At 38.6% G+C, this 14,397-nt stretch overlaps 1 protein-coding gene across 3 annotated transcripts in view; it reads left to right on the top strand.

The window, feature by feature from the left end:
- The first annotated feature begins 10,832 nt into the window (after positions 1-10,832).
- NTRK2 (neurotrophic receptor tyrosine kinase 2) overlaps positions 10,833-14,397 on the top strand; it is a 143,744-nt gene continuing 140,179 nt past the window's right edge. The window contains exons 1-2 of one of the 3 annotated variants that reach the window (XM_072404084.1): positions 10,833-10,943; positions 11,745-12,253. In XM_072404084.1, the coding sequence (XP_072260185.1) occupies positions 12,048-12,253 (206 nt within the window). In that variant the 5' untranslated portion in view covers positions 10,833-10,943; positions 11,745-12,047. Of the gene's footprint in view, positions 10,944-11,178; positions 11,382-11,744; positions 12,254-14,397 lie in introns of those variants that run through there. The other 2 variants (XM_072404083.1, XM_072404085.1) reach the window with 2 other exon arrangements.

Here is a 14,397-nt window from a genome sequence, read left to right as displayed (position 1 = left end):
TAACATGGACTAACATGGACATGAACTGGTCTGATTTACTGACACTTTTTAAAGCTCATTGTGAGAAGCTTACTGTGTGCAGTAAAATCAGAGTAAGCAGTTTAAATATACGAGATGAGTTTGCAAAACTCAAGTCAAAGACAGAGTCTGCATCCTTGTCTGTACTAGACAGTATGTACACTGGTTTGCAGGAAAAAGCAGGGAAAGTTTTCTGTGTGTCAGTCCATGAAAGATCTACCGGTAATTCTTAAAGATTAAAAATAAACCTGAAATTAAAATCTTTAATTTGCAACTTTTGAAGAGCTGTTTTCCTTTTTCTATAAAGGATGAAGACATTTTTAAATGCTTCATGAAGCATTCTCAGGTGTAGGTGCTCCCGCACCTCCCCATGATTTGGCCTTTACCTGGAAAATGCTGCAAGCAGTGGTCCCAATGTATTCTTTTACCAGTGGCTGGGAATTCCTATTTCTAGGATTTTTTCTGGACAACTAGTTGCCCCCTTTTGTTTATCTCAATATATATATCATATTTTGCTGGTATCAAATATATGCTCTTTTCTCTATACGCTCGGTGACTGTATTCTACTTTTTATCTCACTATAGAACAAGAGGTTGGGAGGGTTTTTACTCTGCCCACTTCCTGTAGAAGGTACAATCATCTTCCAGGTATATGTTCAGGAAGATTCCTAGAAATTCAATTACAGGAAAAACGAATTCGGAATATTTATAGAAAATGAATTTGTATCTGAATGTCTGTAGTGCCTGGTATGCAGAGATTCCTAATAACGTTTGAAATTAAGCTTAAATTTGTTCAACAGCTCATACTGGAATATGCAAGGACCTTCGTCTTTTTCTCCTTATATATACGTCTGGACTATTGGCTTGAAGGCCAGAAGATTTTAAGACTAATTTTCATATTCATTGCTCGGATTTTGTACCCTCTCTGTTCTGACTCTGTTAAACCATTTAGTGTTAAATAGCCATTGACTTTTTGCCCCTGTTGTCATATTTGTGCCTTGCATATTTTTCCCTTTTTGTCTTTCTCTCTCCCTATTTTACTTGTTATATCGGATTATGTTTTTTTTTTTACTTGTACCTCCTTATCCCCATAAAACCCTAAAGATTGAGGATGTTGTTAAAAAACAAAACAAAAAAAAACTTATTCAACAATGTAAATAAAATTGTTGCAATAGTTTTTTTGAGAATCAATGAATAAAAAATAAAAGAATTAATAAAAAAAAAAAATCTAGTTTTACTCACTTCTTGGTGGTAAGGATTTGCCCAATGGGAGCTGGCTATATAGGATTTTGGCAACAGGTGCAGACCTTTATGCAAAACTTGCAAAAGGTCTGGAGTTGAGCAAATGTTTATCTAGTCTTCTGCTAATTGCATAGAAGATTATTCTTTGTAAAATGAACAGCACTTTCGTAGCATCCTCGATGCTCCATGAACAGTTGAGTTTTTTTTTTACTAAATTACATTTGATCTATGTGATAAATCTGTATTTTTTATTAAAATGACAAACAACTACAGGTAGTCCCCGAGTTAAGGACATCTGACATAAGGAAGATACCTAGATCTGAACGGGGCTTCCCTGCTCACTCGTGTGCATGACAGAGGCTTGATGGGGGGAGGGGGGGTTTGCATGACTTGCAGAAGAAATATTTTACTAAACACAGCTGAGAATGTGGGTGACCTTAAAGACTGAGCTCCTCTGCTACATCCTGTAACTCTTTAATGACCAAGACAAACTCTGCAGTTGTTTCTTTTTTGCACAGCGTCAAAGCACAGCTTGCTCCAGAAGTTAATTGCTTTGTTTGTGATTCACTCACAGTGAGGATTTTATACAGTAACTCGCACCATGCTGCCTAATAATATGTTGAGACAAACATCTGTCCTAATTGAATTTAATAAAATAATACACCTTTTCTGACTTACATACAAATTCAACTTAAGAACAAACCTACAGTCTCTATATCATATGTAACCCGGGGACTACCTGTATGTGACCAAATGCAACCTATGTGCCACATATTTATAAACCTTTATGTTGTAAATCCATTTTACTTTTGGATACGTGCAGCCCTTTATTAGTGTGTACTGGTTGTCACTATATGGGTTGCTTTAAACTTTTCTTGGAGATATTATTCATATTTTTATTGGTGTTTTGCTAGCCGAGACTGATGTCTGTTGCACAAAGTAATTTCCCCTCACAAGCAATTACTTTTCTTAGAAAGCAACGAGTGCCAGATCATTAAATGAATGGCCGTGCTGTGGAAACTGTTAAATCTTCATGATATTTAACTACAGACGTGGTACTGAACAGTGCTTTCTAGTAGTCACAAAGAGACCTGCTATTTGGTTGCCATGGAAACAGGAGGAGAAGAAAACTGCATTGATACCAGGAGGATGTACCGACTTCCCACATGATGCTTCTTACTGAACTTCAATGCAAGTTGCTGAGCAGTGATGTAATAATCCTTCCTGTTTTCATAAAGACATGCTAATTCAAATATAGTTTGTTAAAGAACACGTAATAATGAGTATTTGTGTTTGTGAAAGACCTGTTCTTGCAAATGTCGAGAATAACTATCATACAAGTCATGAACTGTGCTATTGACACAAAATAATGATTTTACATTGCTTTCTTTAAAAGTGAAATTTCATAAAAAAAAGCCTGATCTTTTTTATTTATCTTGGGCTTTTTGCTTGGCAAGTGTTTTAGCTCCTCTGAAATCTGAGCAAAGTAATTTAAAGAATGAACTATTCTTCTTTTAAAGCAGATTGCCTACAATGCACTAGTATTGGGATCTTTAGATAAATGTTTTCACCCAAGATTTACCCAACCTTATCCAGCCACGAATGGAATGTATATAAAAGTGCAGTGCAAAGTAATTAGTATGTGATATACTGTACTGTATACAAAGAGCCAGAGAATATGATGACACAGCCCAAAGCAGCCCTTCACATGGGGAGATCCATACAAATACATTTCGGGACTCAAAGTACATTAGTGTGGTGATAAGTGGAAAGAATGCCTCCTAGATTGATGTCCAGTGGGAAGAATGTCAGAAAAAGATCATTGGTGTCAGCTACACTGACCTGAGAGGCATCGCTTGCTCGTTGTTTAAGGGACCCCTAGCAACCTCTAAAGGAACCCTAATTGAGAAACATTGGCCTTGAGAGCGTCCCCTAGTCCTCCACAAGTTTTATGAACACTTCAGACCCAACAGAGTAAACCTTGTTCTTTCCCAGACCACTTTTTACATCTTTTTACATTTTTACAGGGATCTGTGATGTATTTTTTACCCTAAATATCATGTTATTTTTAAATATATTCTAGAAAATGTAATATTATTTCTTTTGGGGCAAATACATCTTTCTTTTAGCATTTTGTATTGAAGTTGGATGATTTTGTGTGCAATAAAAAAAGGTAAAAATTTAAATTTGTGGAAAAGAATATACATATTACATAAATATATATACATATATATATATATATATATATATATATATATATATATATATACATATATAAATAAAACAATATGTACCAGCATAGTATACGCTCAGAATATATACACAGCCATAACATTATATACACAGCATGATATAGACTAACAACTAATCCACTGTTTTTGTTTAAAAAAAAGTAAATACAAGTGTGAGATTGTAGGGAATGGAATATAACAACAATGTAATACACAGCACCCTTTCTAGTGAAGTATACAATTTACAGCACAATGCATACATTTAAACAATGTGAAGTTTTTTTTGTACAGCACATATAATGTGCAGTTCAGTGTGCACATGGAATTTACAGCACAGGGTTAGAGTTGAGCAGTACACAGCAGAGTGTAAAATGTAGATCAGTGTAGTGTATATATTATATAGTACATTTTTAATTATTTATATACAAAGTATGTGATTTGCACATTAAAGTTTTAAGGTTTACTGTTTGAAAAGTTTATGATATAGTAAATGTGAGGAGGTTAATGATGGACTAAAGGATAAAATGCACTGAAACAACACATTAAATGGAAGAGGTTTAGTAAAGTATTAATATACACCAAATGGAAGTTGCACATAAAATAGGAAAGTGCACAATACACAGTTAATACACACTGACTGGAAAGCATACAGTAAATATTAAATGTGCAGCACCTTAAGAATGCATAGATAGGGATTATTTTACATTTATTGGGAGTCATTTAGTAATGGATAACGAACTGTGCTTCTTCAGTTATAATGTTAATGTACAGCAGAGCCAAGTTTACCAAAATCGGTTTGACACAATGGTGTCAGGTAGACAGGTAAAAGGCAATGCATGGTAACAAAGTTGACATCTCTAGGTATGATGCATGCTGCTTGTATTGGGTATGGAGTGTGTGTGTGTTGCTGCATGGTTTATTGTGCTGAGCAAATTGTGTGTATCCACCCATATCACATCGTGTGTGTGCACTTCCATTAAGGTTAACAGGCTCCAGTGGGAGCAGAAAAGAGACTTCAGATTGTCCCTAATAAACACATTTGCTAAGCAAAGGACATTCTAAAACAAATGACATACCAAGGCTTTTTTGGTTTTCTATAGCCTTGAATCTATACACTGTTCCCACTGGCAGGGGACTCCACCAAACTAAAGACGTTACTTAGGCTACGTACACACGGCAGATTTTTATCGCCGATAATCGGCATCGGCCAAATATCGGGCGAAAATCTGCCGTGTGTACAGTCGGTGTCGTCCATTGTCCGAACTACCGACCTGCCGGATCCACGGACGATGGACGACGACCGATCCTAATGAAAGGGAAGGGGGAGAGCGCACAGCAGGGTGCCGCTCCGTCGCTCTCCCCCTCCCCTCTCCATAGAGCATGAACGGTGCTGTATGTACAGCACTGTTCATGCATCGTGCAGTCCCTTGTCGTTGGAAAGGATCGTGAAAGATCCTTTCCAACGACAAAAATTGCAAGTGTGTATGCAGCTTTACAATGACCCCATGTGAGAGATAACATCATGAGCAGGGATTTATTTCAGCAATTCGCATGAGGTCATGAAAGAATTAAAACAGGAAGGAATAGCATACTTTTTTGAAAGTTAAAAGTAAGGACTGCATGCTAAAAATCTCTTTGAAAAGGAGACGGGACATCTGGGTATTGCCATGTTTTATAAATTATCCTTCAAAAAAAAACTTTTACCAAACCATGACACCAATCTGATAACAAGAAGCCTAATAAAAAAAACTGAAGATAAAAATGGAGATGTGGGAACCATATCAGGTGAAAAATAACACATGGAATATGACAGTGTGCTAGGAATAATGTTGCTTACTGTGTCTTATCTATGTGACACAATCCATTTACAAATAAATCATTAATACCCAAAGGGCACTTGCTGTACCCACAGTCTAGACCACATAATCTCCTTATTCCCTGTTATCAAAGTTGAAATTATGACACTTATGTACATATTTTAGTAGCAGACATAGCCTGGAACAAGGCTGTTCTATTCATGTCCTCAATGGCCACAATCTGCACACATTTTAGTAAGACAGCAGTACATTTAGTAAGGTCTGATTTTAATAATTACAATTTAAATGGTAATCCTGACCTGTATGTAATCCTTGAGGACTGAAGTTGGCCAGCTCTAAGATAGGACACTAACACTGACTGGGCCACTAAATGAATGTCAATGGCAAACTGTCAATCATAATGTTAAAGTAAAGTAATAAAAATCTAAAAAACTAAATGCTGCATATCAGCAAAAACACCTCCTACAAACTCAACATAAATGATGATTTGGGCTTGTTTTGCAGTCACAGGACATGGGCATCTTGCAGTCATTGATTTCCTAACGCTCTTCAAGGCTGGAGAGATACACTTTCATCAGTGAAGCTGGGTGATCCAGAAAACCTGAAATGGATTTCCTAAAACATTTGCTATTTGCTAGCAAATGTTTTGAATCCAGGACCAGATCCATTCCAGGTCCATTGAGTCAACCACAAACTCTTCTGTTTATCAAAGTATTTTTAAAGCTGAAATTGGGTCATGAGACAATAACCCCAAGCACGCTAGTAAATCTACAACAGAATGGTTGAAAAAGAAAAACATCAAGATGTCTTTTACACTTGGTTACTCCATTTTGGTTTCAATTATGTTTAAGTGGTACATAAAGAGTGCCTCAACCACTAGATCTCTCCTCTGTACCAAAAAAAAAAAAAAAAAATGAGTGCATTTCTGTGCCGCTTACTGCTGCCCACTGTCAAATCTGCAAATGCTGGTTTATAAAGCAGTGCAAGCAGCCAAGTGGGTGGCAATATGCCAGCTGCCAGGAGCTTTGATGGATCACATGCTCCTGCTGCAGGTCCAAACCTGCCCTAAACTTCAAGCTTCCATAATTTGAAAATGCAAATGAGAATGTTGACATTCCTGATTTGTATTCTTGTTCTATGCCAATGACTTAGATAGTCCTAAAACCCGTAGGTGAGCAGTATAGCCAGGCATATAGCATTTTCAGAATGTCAGCAATGGAAGCCTTCATAATGCAGTTATAAAATATTTTTCTAATTGTATATATACAGACATTACTTTCTTTAAATTACCAACCTGATCTGGAAACATATCATGTTTTGTGTATCTGAGTAAAAAAGAAGCTCTGGTGTAACACTAATAATGAAGAACATGCAGAACTCTTACCACAGTAGAAATGAAAAAGAAAAGTGAAAGTTATGTGCATAAGGCATACAATAGCTAGGTCTTCAGCCCTTTGCAAAAAGCTTATTTGTATGTATGTGTTAAGGGTCCTATTAATTAAGCTTAACATAGCATTCTATACAAATTAGTGCTTTTTTACCCTGCACTAATAGCATGTAGCCCAAAATGTCCCTGGACTCAAGGACCTTGCTTCACTTTTCTTCTGAGTTGCCAGCTTTGAAGGATAGCTTCAAGGCAACCCATCAGGATACATCAATGGTTACAATGTCACTTGCTACTTAATTCCACCTAGATACCAGTTTACAAATGTAAATATATAAGCATATTGTTTTAAGAAATTTAGGCAAAACAGATCAATCCATTCAGCTACAGACTTTACTAAGTGTAATAAAGTACAACTTGATTTAAACAAATTTTACATGAGTTCACTTAGGACCCATTAAGATGTATGCACTAATCAACTTTTATTATTAATACTATTATTGTTATAAATTTTGAAAATACAAATAAGAATGTTTGTAGGATCATCATTCCCTTAAAAATTGGATAACCCTTGAAAAGTTATTTACTCAAAAGGATCTACTTTTACCTGGGATGCCTGAAAATATAACTATAAGAACAATGGGAAAAGCAGAAAATCACAAGCAGGAAAAGTAATTACCCCAATCAATCCCAACACTAAGGGCCAAAACATAATTCTACACTGTGGTGTGTTCTAGTAATACGCATTTCATGCACATTGCTTGTGTTAGTATATTAGAACCATTCTTTGTGAATGATGCCCTAAAGAAGTGTTTCTTAACCTTTTCAACATGGAGAAACCCCTTGATATAACTTTCAGGTATTCAAGGAACCTCTACTATATTTACTATATCCACAGCTCACCAGTCACCCTTACAGATAGTCAAAAATTGGTGTCAGGTAAACTAACCTGAGGGTCAAAAACTTCTCATTGCCAAAGGACCCCTAGCAACTTTTGAAGGTACCCTAGGAACCCTGGTTGAGAAACACTGCCCTGAAATATTAGGACTAGGCAGGTCCAATATACTGTGTTGTGGTGTACTGCATTGGAAAAATGCAACATGTCCATTCTGTTGGACATTTTGGTGGGTTGCCTACTTACTAATGTGTTTCATAATGTGATTCCATATACCATGTTTTACCATGTACTTTCTATGTGTACTCAAAAGTTTTAGTTGAGTTTCTGTTTTTTAATTCTAAAAATAATAGGAAGATTTTTTAGCCCATATTTTAGAACCCTAGACAATGTAAAAAGAGACTATATTCTAAAATACTCTGATTTAGAAATTCAAGTTATAAATGCTAAATGCTCCTATTGTAATATCTTGATCCAGACAATTGATGTGTGTTGTGGTTAAAGTTACAGAAAGATTTTGTTCATGACCTGGTACTAATACCACAGTTAACCAGGGAGTCAACTTTAGGAATTTTGGGAGTGTTTGAAAGCTGGACATGATGGACTTGGATAGCGCCAACATTTTACACAAAGTCCATAGTCATGTCACTAGCTGTCGCTCAAAGGGTCTCACAATCTAATGTCCCTATCATAGTCATATGTCTTTAAGGTCAATTTTGGGGGAAAGCCAATAAACCTAATTGCATTGCATTGTTTATGATATGATATGGGAGGAAATCTATGCAAACTCAAGGAGAACCATCAAACTCCATGCAGATAGTGTTCTGTCCGAAATTCGAACCTGGGACCCTGTAATTCTGTAATTCACTGGCTGCCTAAAGTCTGATAGTCTTTGGTACTACCAGTTACCCATATATATATAAAATATTGTATTTTTCAATTGTGTTCTAGGTGAAACAATTTCTAACTATATTTGTTGCCAATCACATTAAATCATGAAAAATACTAAAGATAAATCATTCAAATTGCTGAACAGACAAAATTCATATAGTGAAATGAGAAAATGGAAACGAAACCAAAAATGAGAAAAATTGGGAGCAGGTGGGTTTTTTTATTGCAGAAAGGACAATGTCTCTTCTACAATAAGACAAACTTGCCTGTCTTTTCACTTTCTCCTCTATAATGTGTATGTAGCTGAGTTTTGGCATGCATGCACATATGTGGCAGTTACTTTATTCTACCCTGGCCAATCAAGATGGTCAGCCATCCCAAAACTGGAAAAAGTCCAGAAGAATATGTCATTGCTGGCAAAAGAGCTGAGTTTGAGTAAATAATTATGAATAAAATAATTATAAATAAGAGACATCACCTGTCCCTTGCCTGCGTCTTCACAATTAATTTTCTTCTTAACTGCCCAAAATGATTTGTGATCTGTACAGGTAAGTTTTGTGATCCAGGCATCATTGCTAAACCTGGAATGGATTTCATTAAAAAACATTTGCTATTAAATGGCAAATGTTTTCATTCCTGTACAAGATCCATTCCAGGTTTGCTGGATCACCAAGGTTCACCCATGAAAGTCTATCCTCTCCAGTTTTGGAGAGCTTTAATAAATCAGATCCAATGTCTGAAAGGAGCAAAGATCTTTCAATATAAACATCACTAACCCTGTCATGGTAGACATGTGGAGGCTGCCATTTCTGATATCCTCATAGAAGCGCTGGTTGCTTGGCTTTTATGCTAACTCTGTTTAGGTGTATGAATGCAGATTAAGAATGTCAGATAAAAAGTCATGAGTCTTTATCCACATTGAAAAATTTGAGGACCAGTATGAAAGCAAGGAAAATACTCCTTTTAAAGGAGACGTCAAAAATGACATTCCTTTTTACGACAGTCTTCATTTAAAAATATCATACACATACCAATACACACTTGTCATGAAAGGATTCCATTGCTGGACCTCTAGGGTCTTCTAGGGTCATAACTGTGTTTGTAAATGAGTATCAAAATCTCTATAAATTCTATATGTTCCAGGTCAAGAGCTAAAGCCTAAACATCAGTATGAGATCCAATGAAGACTGGTGCTCTTCCACCAAGTTAAAAAGATTGAGAGCTTGATATATCATCCATGTGATGATAACCTTATGACCAATGCCACTTTGAAAAAGACAGAAGAAGATGGGTAGGTAAGTTTGAACAAATGGGTTTTGGGGGCTCTTTTAAATGAGCAGAAAGTAGGAGCAAGCCGAATAGGACAAGGAAGACGGGTGGGGCAGCTCTAGAAAAGTCTTGGAGCCGTGTGTGTGATCAGGTTATGTGTGAAGAAGTCAGTAATAGGTCATTGGAGGAGCTAAGAGAGTGGCTAGTGGAGTATTTTTCTATTAGGTCAGAAAGGTAAGTGGGACAAGAACTGTGTAGGGATTTGAAGGCAAAGCACAGGAGCTTGAATTTGATTCTAAGGTGAAATGGAAGCCAATGAAGGGAACTACAAAGAGATGCAGTGGAAGAGGAGTGGTGGGAAGGATGGATGAGTCTGGCTGCAGCATTCATAATAGATTGAAGAGGAGAGAGTAGGGTTAGTGGAATACCAGAGAGGAGGAGGTTACAGTAGTCCAGACGAGAGATGATATGAGCATGTACAAGGAGTTTGGTGGTCTCTGGGGACAGGTGGGGACGGATTCTGGAGATTTTGCAAAGGTGAAAGTGACAGGACCTGGAAATGTTCTGAACATGGGGGGTAAATGAGAGGGCCAAGTCAAAGGTGACACCAAGACAATGTGCCTTGTGCCAATGTGTGAGGGGAGGGATGAATAACAGAGTTTTTAACAGTTAGGAATATAATTTTATCAGGGTTTCCCAAGGCTTAAAAATTATTTTAAAATTTCCCCAGGTTTAAAACAAAAAAAGTTTGAAATTAGCTGCAATAGAGTAAAAAAAAAGTTCAGTGATTTGTAATTTTGCTTGTGCGGCTGCAGAACACGTTTCGTCCACACGGGGTCAGCAGAGCACTCCTGTCCGCGCTCAGCATCCTCGCCTGTCAATGCGGTAGATTTCTCTGCTTCTTTTAAATTACTGCGGAGAAAAAAAAACCTCCCAAAACCACAAATGAAAAGCCATATTCCCAGACACACATTTCTAATGCCATGCATTGATGACTAACCAGGAATTACTGATAGACGATGCTGATAACTAGCATCACGTGCTACCAAACTACGCCCAGAGCCCCAATAATACTGTGCAAAATGTGCTAACCCTATCAGGTGATGACAATTTCATAAAGATCATTTGTGCAATGGAACGGATGAAAGTGTGTGATCACCCCAGCATGCAATGTGTGGGAATCAAGTAACTGTCAAGGTAAACATCTAGTGTGTCTGCATTCCAATCACGTCCTGTGTAGGTGTAGTTTGGATGGCATGCATCACCTGATCTTGTGCCATGGCTGGAGCCATTTTTGTGCCACCTTTTTTTGCAAGGCACAGTGGAAGGATGTGTATGTGTGTGTGCAGGACAGCATGCATAATTATGTCTTGATGAAGGCAACCCCCCCACACACACTGGTGCCCCCTCTTGTTGCTTTGTCTTGCTCCTTTGGGCTCTAGGAGACTTAGTTTCTGCCCCTGTCCTGCGTCAGCGCTAACGTCACTTCTTCTTTCCCAGCTATTGGCATGGGGATGGGAGGGAGAAGCTCCACTTATTATTAGCACTGGAGACAGTAGTGTGTGAAAAGGCGATAGCAGAGGCTGGATCTCTCCGACAGACATCTCTATATAGGAGGCAGGGAGCTAGGATCAGGTAGGTGCCATCATCCATTGCTCACCTGTCCTAGCACTTCATTTCTCATTACTGCTGCTGATGCTTAGTGATCTGTATCCCAGCATTTAAAGTGAGTGACCATTGCCATGTAAACAGTTGCTCATGTGTAGAAGTGTTCTGGCACTCAGCATCATCAGCAGAGAAATGATGCCTGGAGCTGTTGGGAAGAAGGGTGAGTGCATTCCTATGGCAGGGAGATTGCAAGGATCTGGGTGAATGATGCAGCAGGATGAGTCAGGTTTTGTCATGATGATGTGGGGAGTCCTTGTGGATGATGATGGGGGCTGCTACCTCTAGAAGATCAGATGTGTCCCTCTTTATCTGCTTTTCTTCTTCTTGCAGAGAGATGTGAGCAGTGTTAGCAACAGCAGCATCTCTTGTAGCAGTCCTGCTGGCTCCCTCCCTGGAGACACAAAGCTTCAGCATCCCATAGGTGACCCCAGACACCCCAAAGGATGGTCTGCATTACATAAAAAACATGCCTGTCATTTCTTGCTGAGGATGATGACTCCACTTATGCTTCCATATTAACAGACATCGTTGTGAAGGAGCTGTGCAAGGAGACATCACATTGAGCTTTGGAGGACTGGAGGAGGATTTGTGCCTGCTTTGCCAAAGGGTGTTCCCCGGACTTTGACAGCCGTTATGGGCCTTTGGAAAAGGTTAGGTGGCCCCGATTTAGCCCAGGTGTGGGGCTCTTGCTGGATCTTACTGCTCTTATTCTGGAGGGGACTGGCCTGTCCTGATTCCTGCACTTGTACCTCTACCAGGATCTCTTGTGATAGGACACCAGGCATTGGAGCTTTCCCAGTGCTGAAGAACCTTTCCCATGCTCAGAACATCACTGACATGTAGGTACCATCATTTCTATTTTATTCATTGCACTTCTATGCTGCTTCAATATCTAACCTGTGCAAGATACTATGTGCATTCCCATCATTGGCCACACACACTGCAATCTATAGTCACATCTGCTTCTGTTTACCAATACCCATCTGGCCCAACATACTGCTCCATTTTACCAACCAGATCTGACTATGTGTGTCCAAAGCAATAGTATTTTGCTGATTCCAATGATTCATATCGGTCAAATTCCACCTCTCATCAGTAAGAATATTAAAAGGTGATCACTGTCATAATAAATAACCTGTTTATGTATGACAATGCAGCACACTGTTATAAATGTTGGTTGTATTGAACAATCTCCTGGTTAACATTGTAGAATAAGATGAGTGTCTATAGTAGAGATCACCTGGTAAAGGCAGATTGGAGGTGATCACACATTCACACATATGGAGGTGGGGGCTGGTGGCAGGCTTTAAAGCCCTGCTGTGATTTCATTTGACTTGACTTCTGGCTGATATGGTTTTAAACTCATTTAGATAATAAATCTCAATTGCTCCATAGGATAATTCCCTAGGCAGAGATCCGATGACAGTATTGTCAGATCCCAGGCAGAAGGTTTGTGCATGGTGCACCTGATGCTAGCCAGGCTTGCTGGAGGTGATAAGAATGGGAATGACATTAGCTATTACATACAAGGTGATGTACTGAATTGCAGCCATAAACTCTCCATATCACAGAGCAGGATGATAATATAATGTAACTTAGGTAAGGATCATGCACTAGTCCCTCAATACTAACATACTGCCAGCCAGATCTTTCTGATCTCCATCGCTGTGGCACATATTGGATTTATTAGCAGTAGTATTGTGTGATCTCCATGTGCATTCACACTAGTATAAATACTCCAAACTGCTAGGACTTGTAGTTCTCTAGCACTTAGTTCTCTGATGACATGCTCTGAATATGGCATGGAGGGTTAATAGCATTGTAAGGTTAGTCATATATTGGCATAGAATACTTCTTGTAAGGCTTGTAGTAATATAATATTTCATCTACACCTAGCACAAAATCATTGCAGAGATTGTAGCATAATTTATACCTTTATCTCATTATGGCAAGCATATATCCCGCTGATAGATCAATTACTGCTGCTTCACAGAAGATCCTTCTGATCTGTAATAATGTTAATAGTATTATTAACCTGGACGTCAGTGCCTGTGTGCAGCAGGAAATCAATAGGCTCCAGACAGAAAAGAATAGCCAAATCTAGTCAAGAATGGCGAAACTACATAGCAATATATTCTAGATCTCTCAGCAATATGGTGAGCTGATATACTGCTCATCGAACCCTTTCCTAGCAGTCTAGAGTAATTACATTGGTGGGTTGAGGACAAGGACCATCATTGATATTGTACCTGTATTGCAGCTGCTGGGTATGTGTGGTGCTATTGGCTGGTTAGGTGGATGGTAGTAGCAGTTGGCATTTCATTTGTATCTAGGGAAGAGATTCACCAAGTCCATATTAGGTCTGTCCTTCCCCTTCCTCTCCCAGCTGCTTTTAGATACCCACTATGATCATGCCAGGATATATCTTTTACAATATTTTAACAAATCCACATCAAGTGTACCTGTCCTGAAGCTGCTGGTTAAATGTATTGGTAGTAGCAGTTGGCGTTTTATTTGTATTTAGGGAAGAGTTTCACCAAGTTCATATTAGGTCTGTCCTTCACCTTCCTATCCCAGATCCTTCCAGCTACCCACTGTGCTCAAGTGTACCTGTCCTGAAACTGCTGGGTATATGTATTGGTGGTAGCAATTTATTTGTATTAAGGAGATTCAACAGGTATATATTAGCTATGTACTTACCATTCACCTGCACTTTCTAGGTACCCACTGTTATTATGTGTACCTTTACTGACCTGCTGTGTATATATAGTTCTGCTAGCTAGGCTGATGGTAATAGGAGTTGACATTGTATTTGTATCTAGGAGTAGGAGTCACCAACTCCTTATTAGGTCTGACCTTCCCATTCCTAGTCCACCTCACACAAGGTGCCCACTATGGTCAGCTGTACCTGTACTGAAGTGTATAGTGTTCTCTAGGTACCCAGCATGGTCAGCTGTACCTGTACTGAAGTGTATAGTGTTCT

This window comes from Pyxicephalus adspersus, chromosome 3 (assembly GCF_032062135.1).
Source record: "Pyxicephalus adspersus chromosome 3, UCB_Pads_2.0, whole genome shotgun sequence".
Taxonomy (NCBI): domain Eukaryota; kingdom Metazoa; phylum Chordata; class Amphibia; order Anura; family Pyxicephalidae; genus Pyxicephalus; species Pyxicephalus adspersus.
Note: the sequence above shows the minus strand (reverse complement) of the source record. Positions and strands in the feature narration are given on the sequence as shown.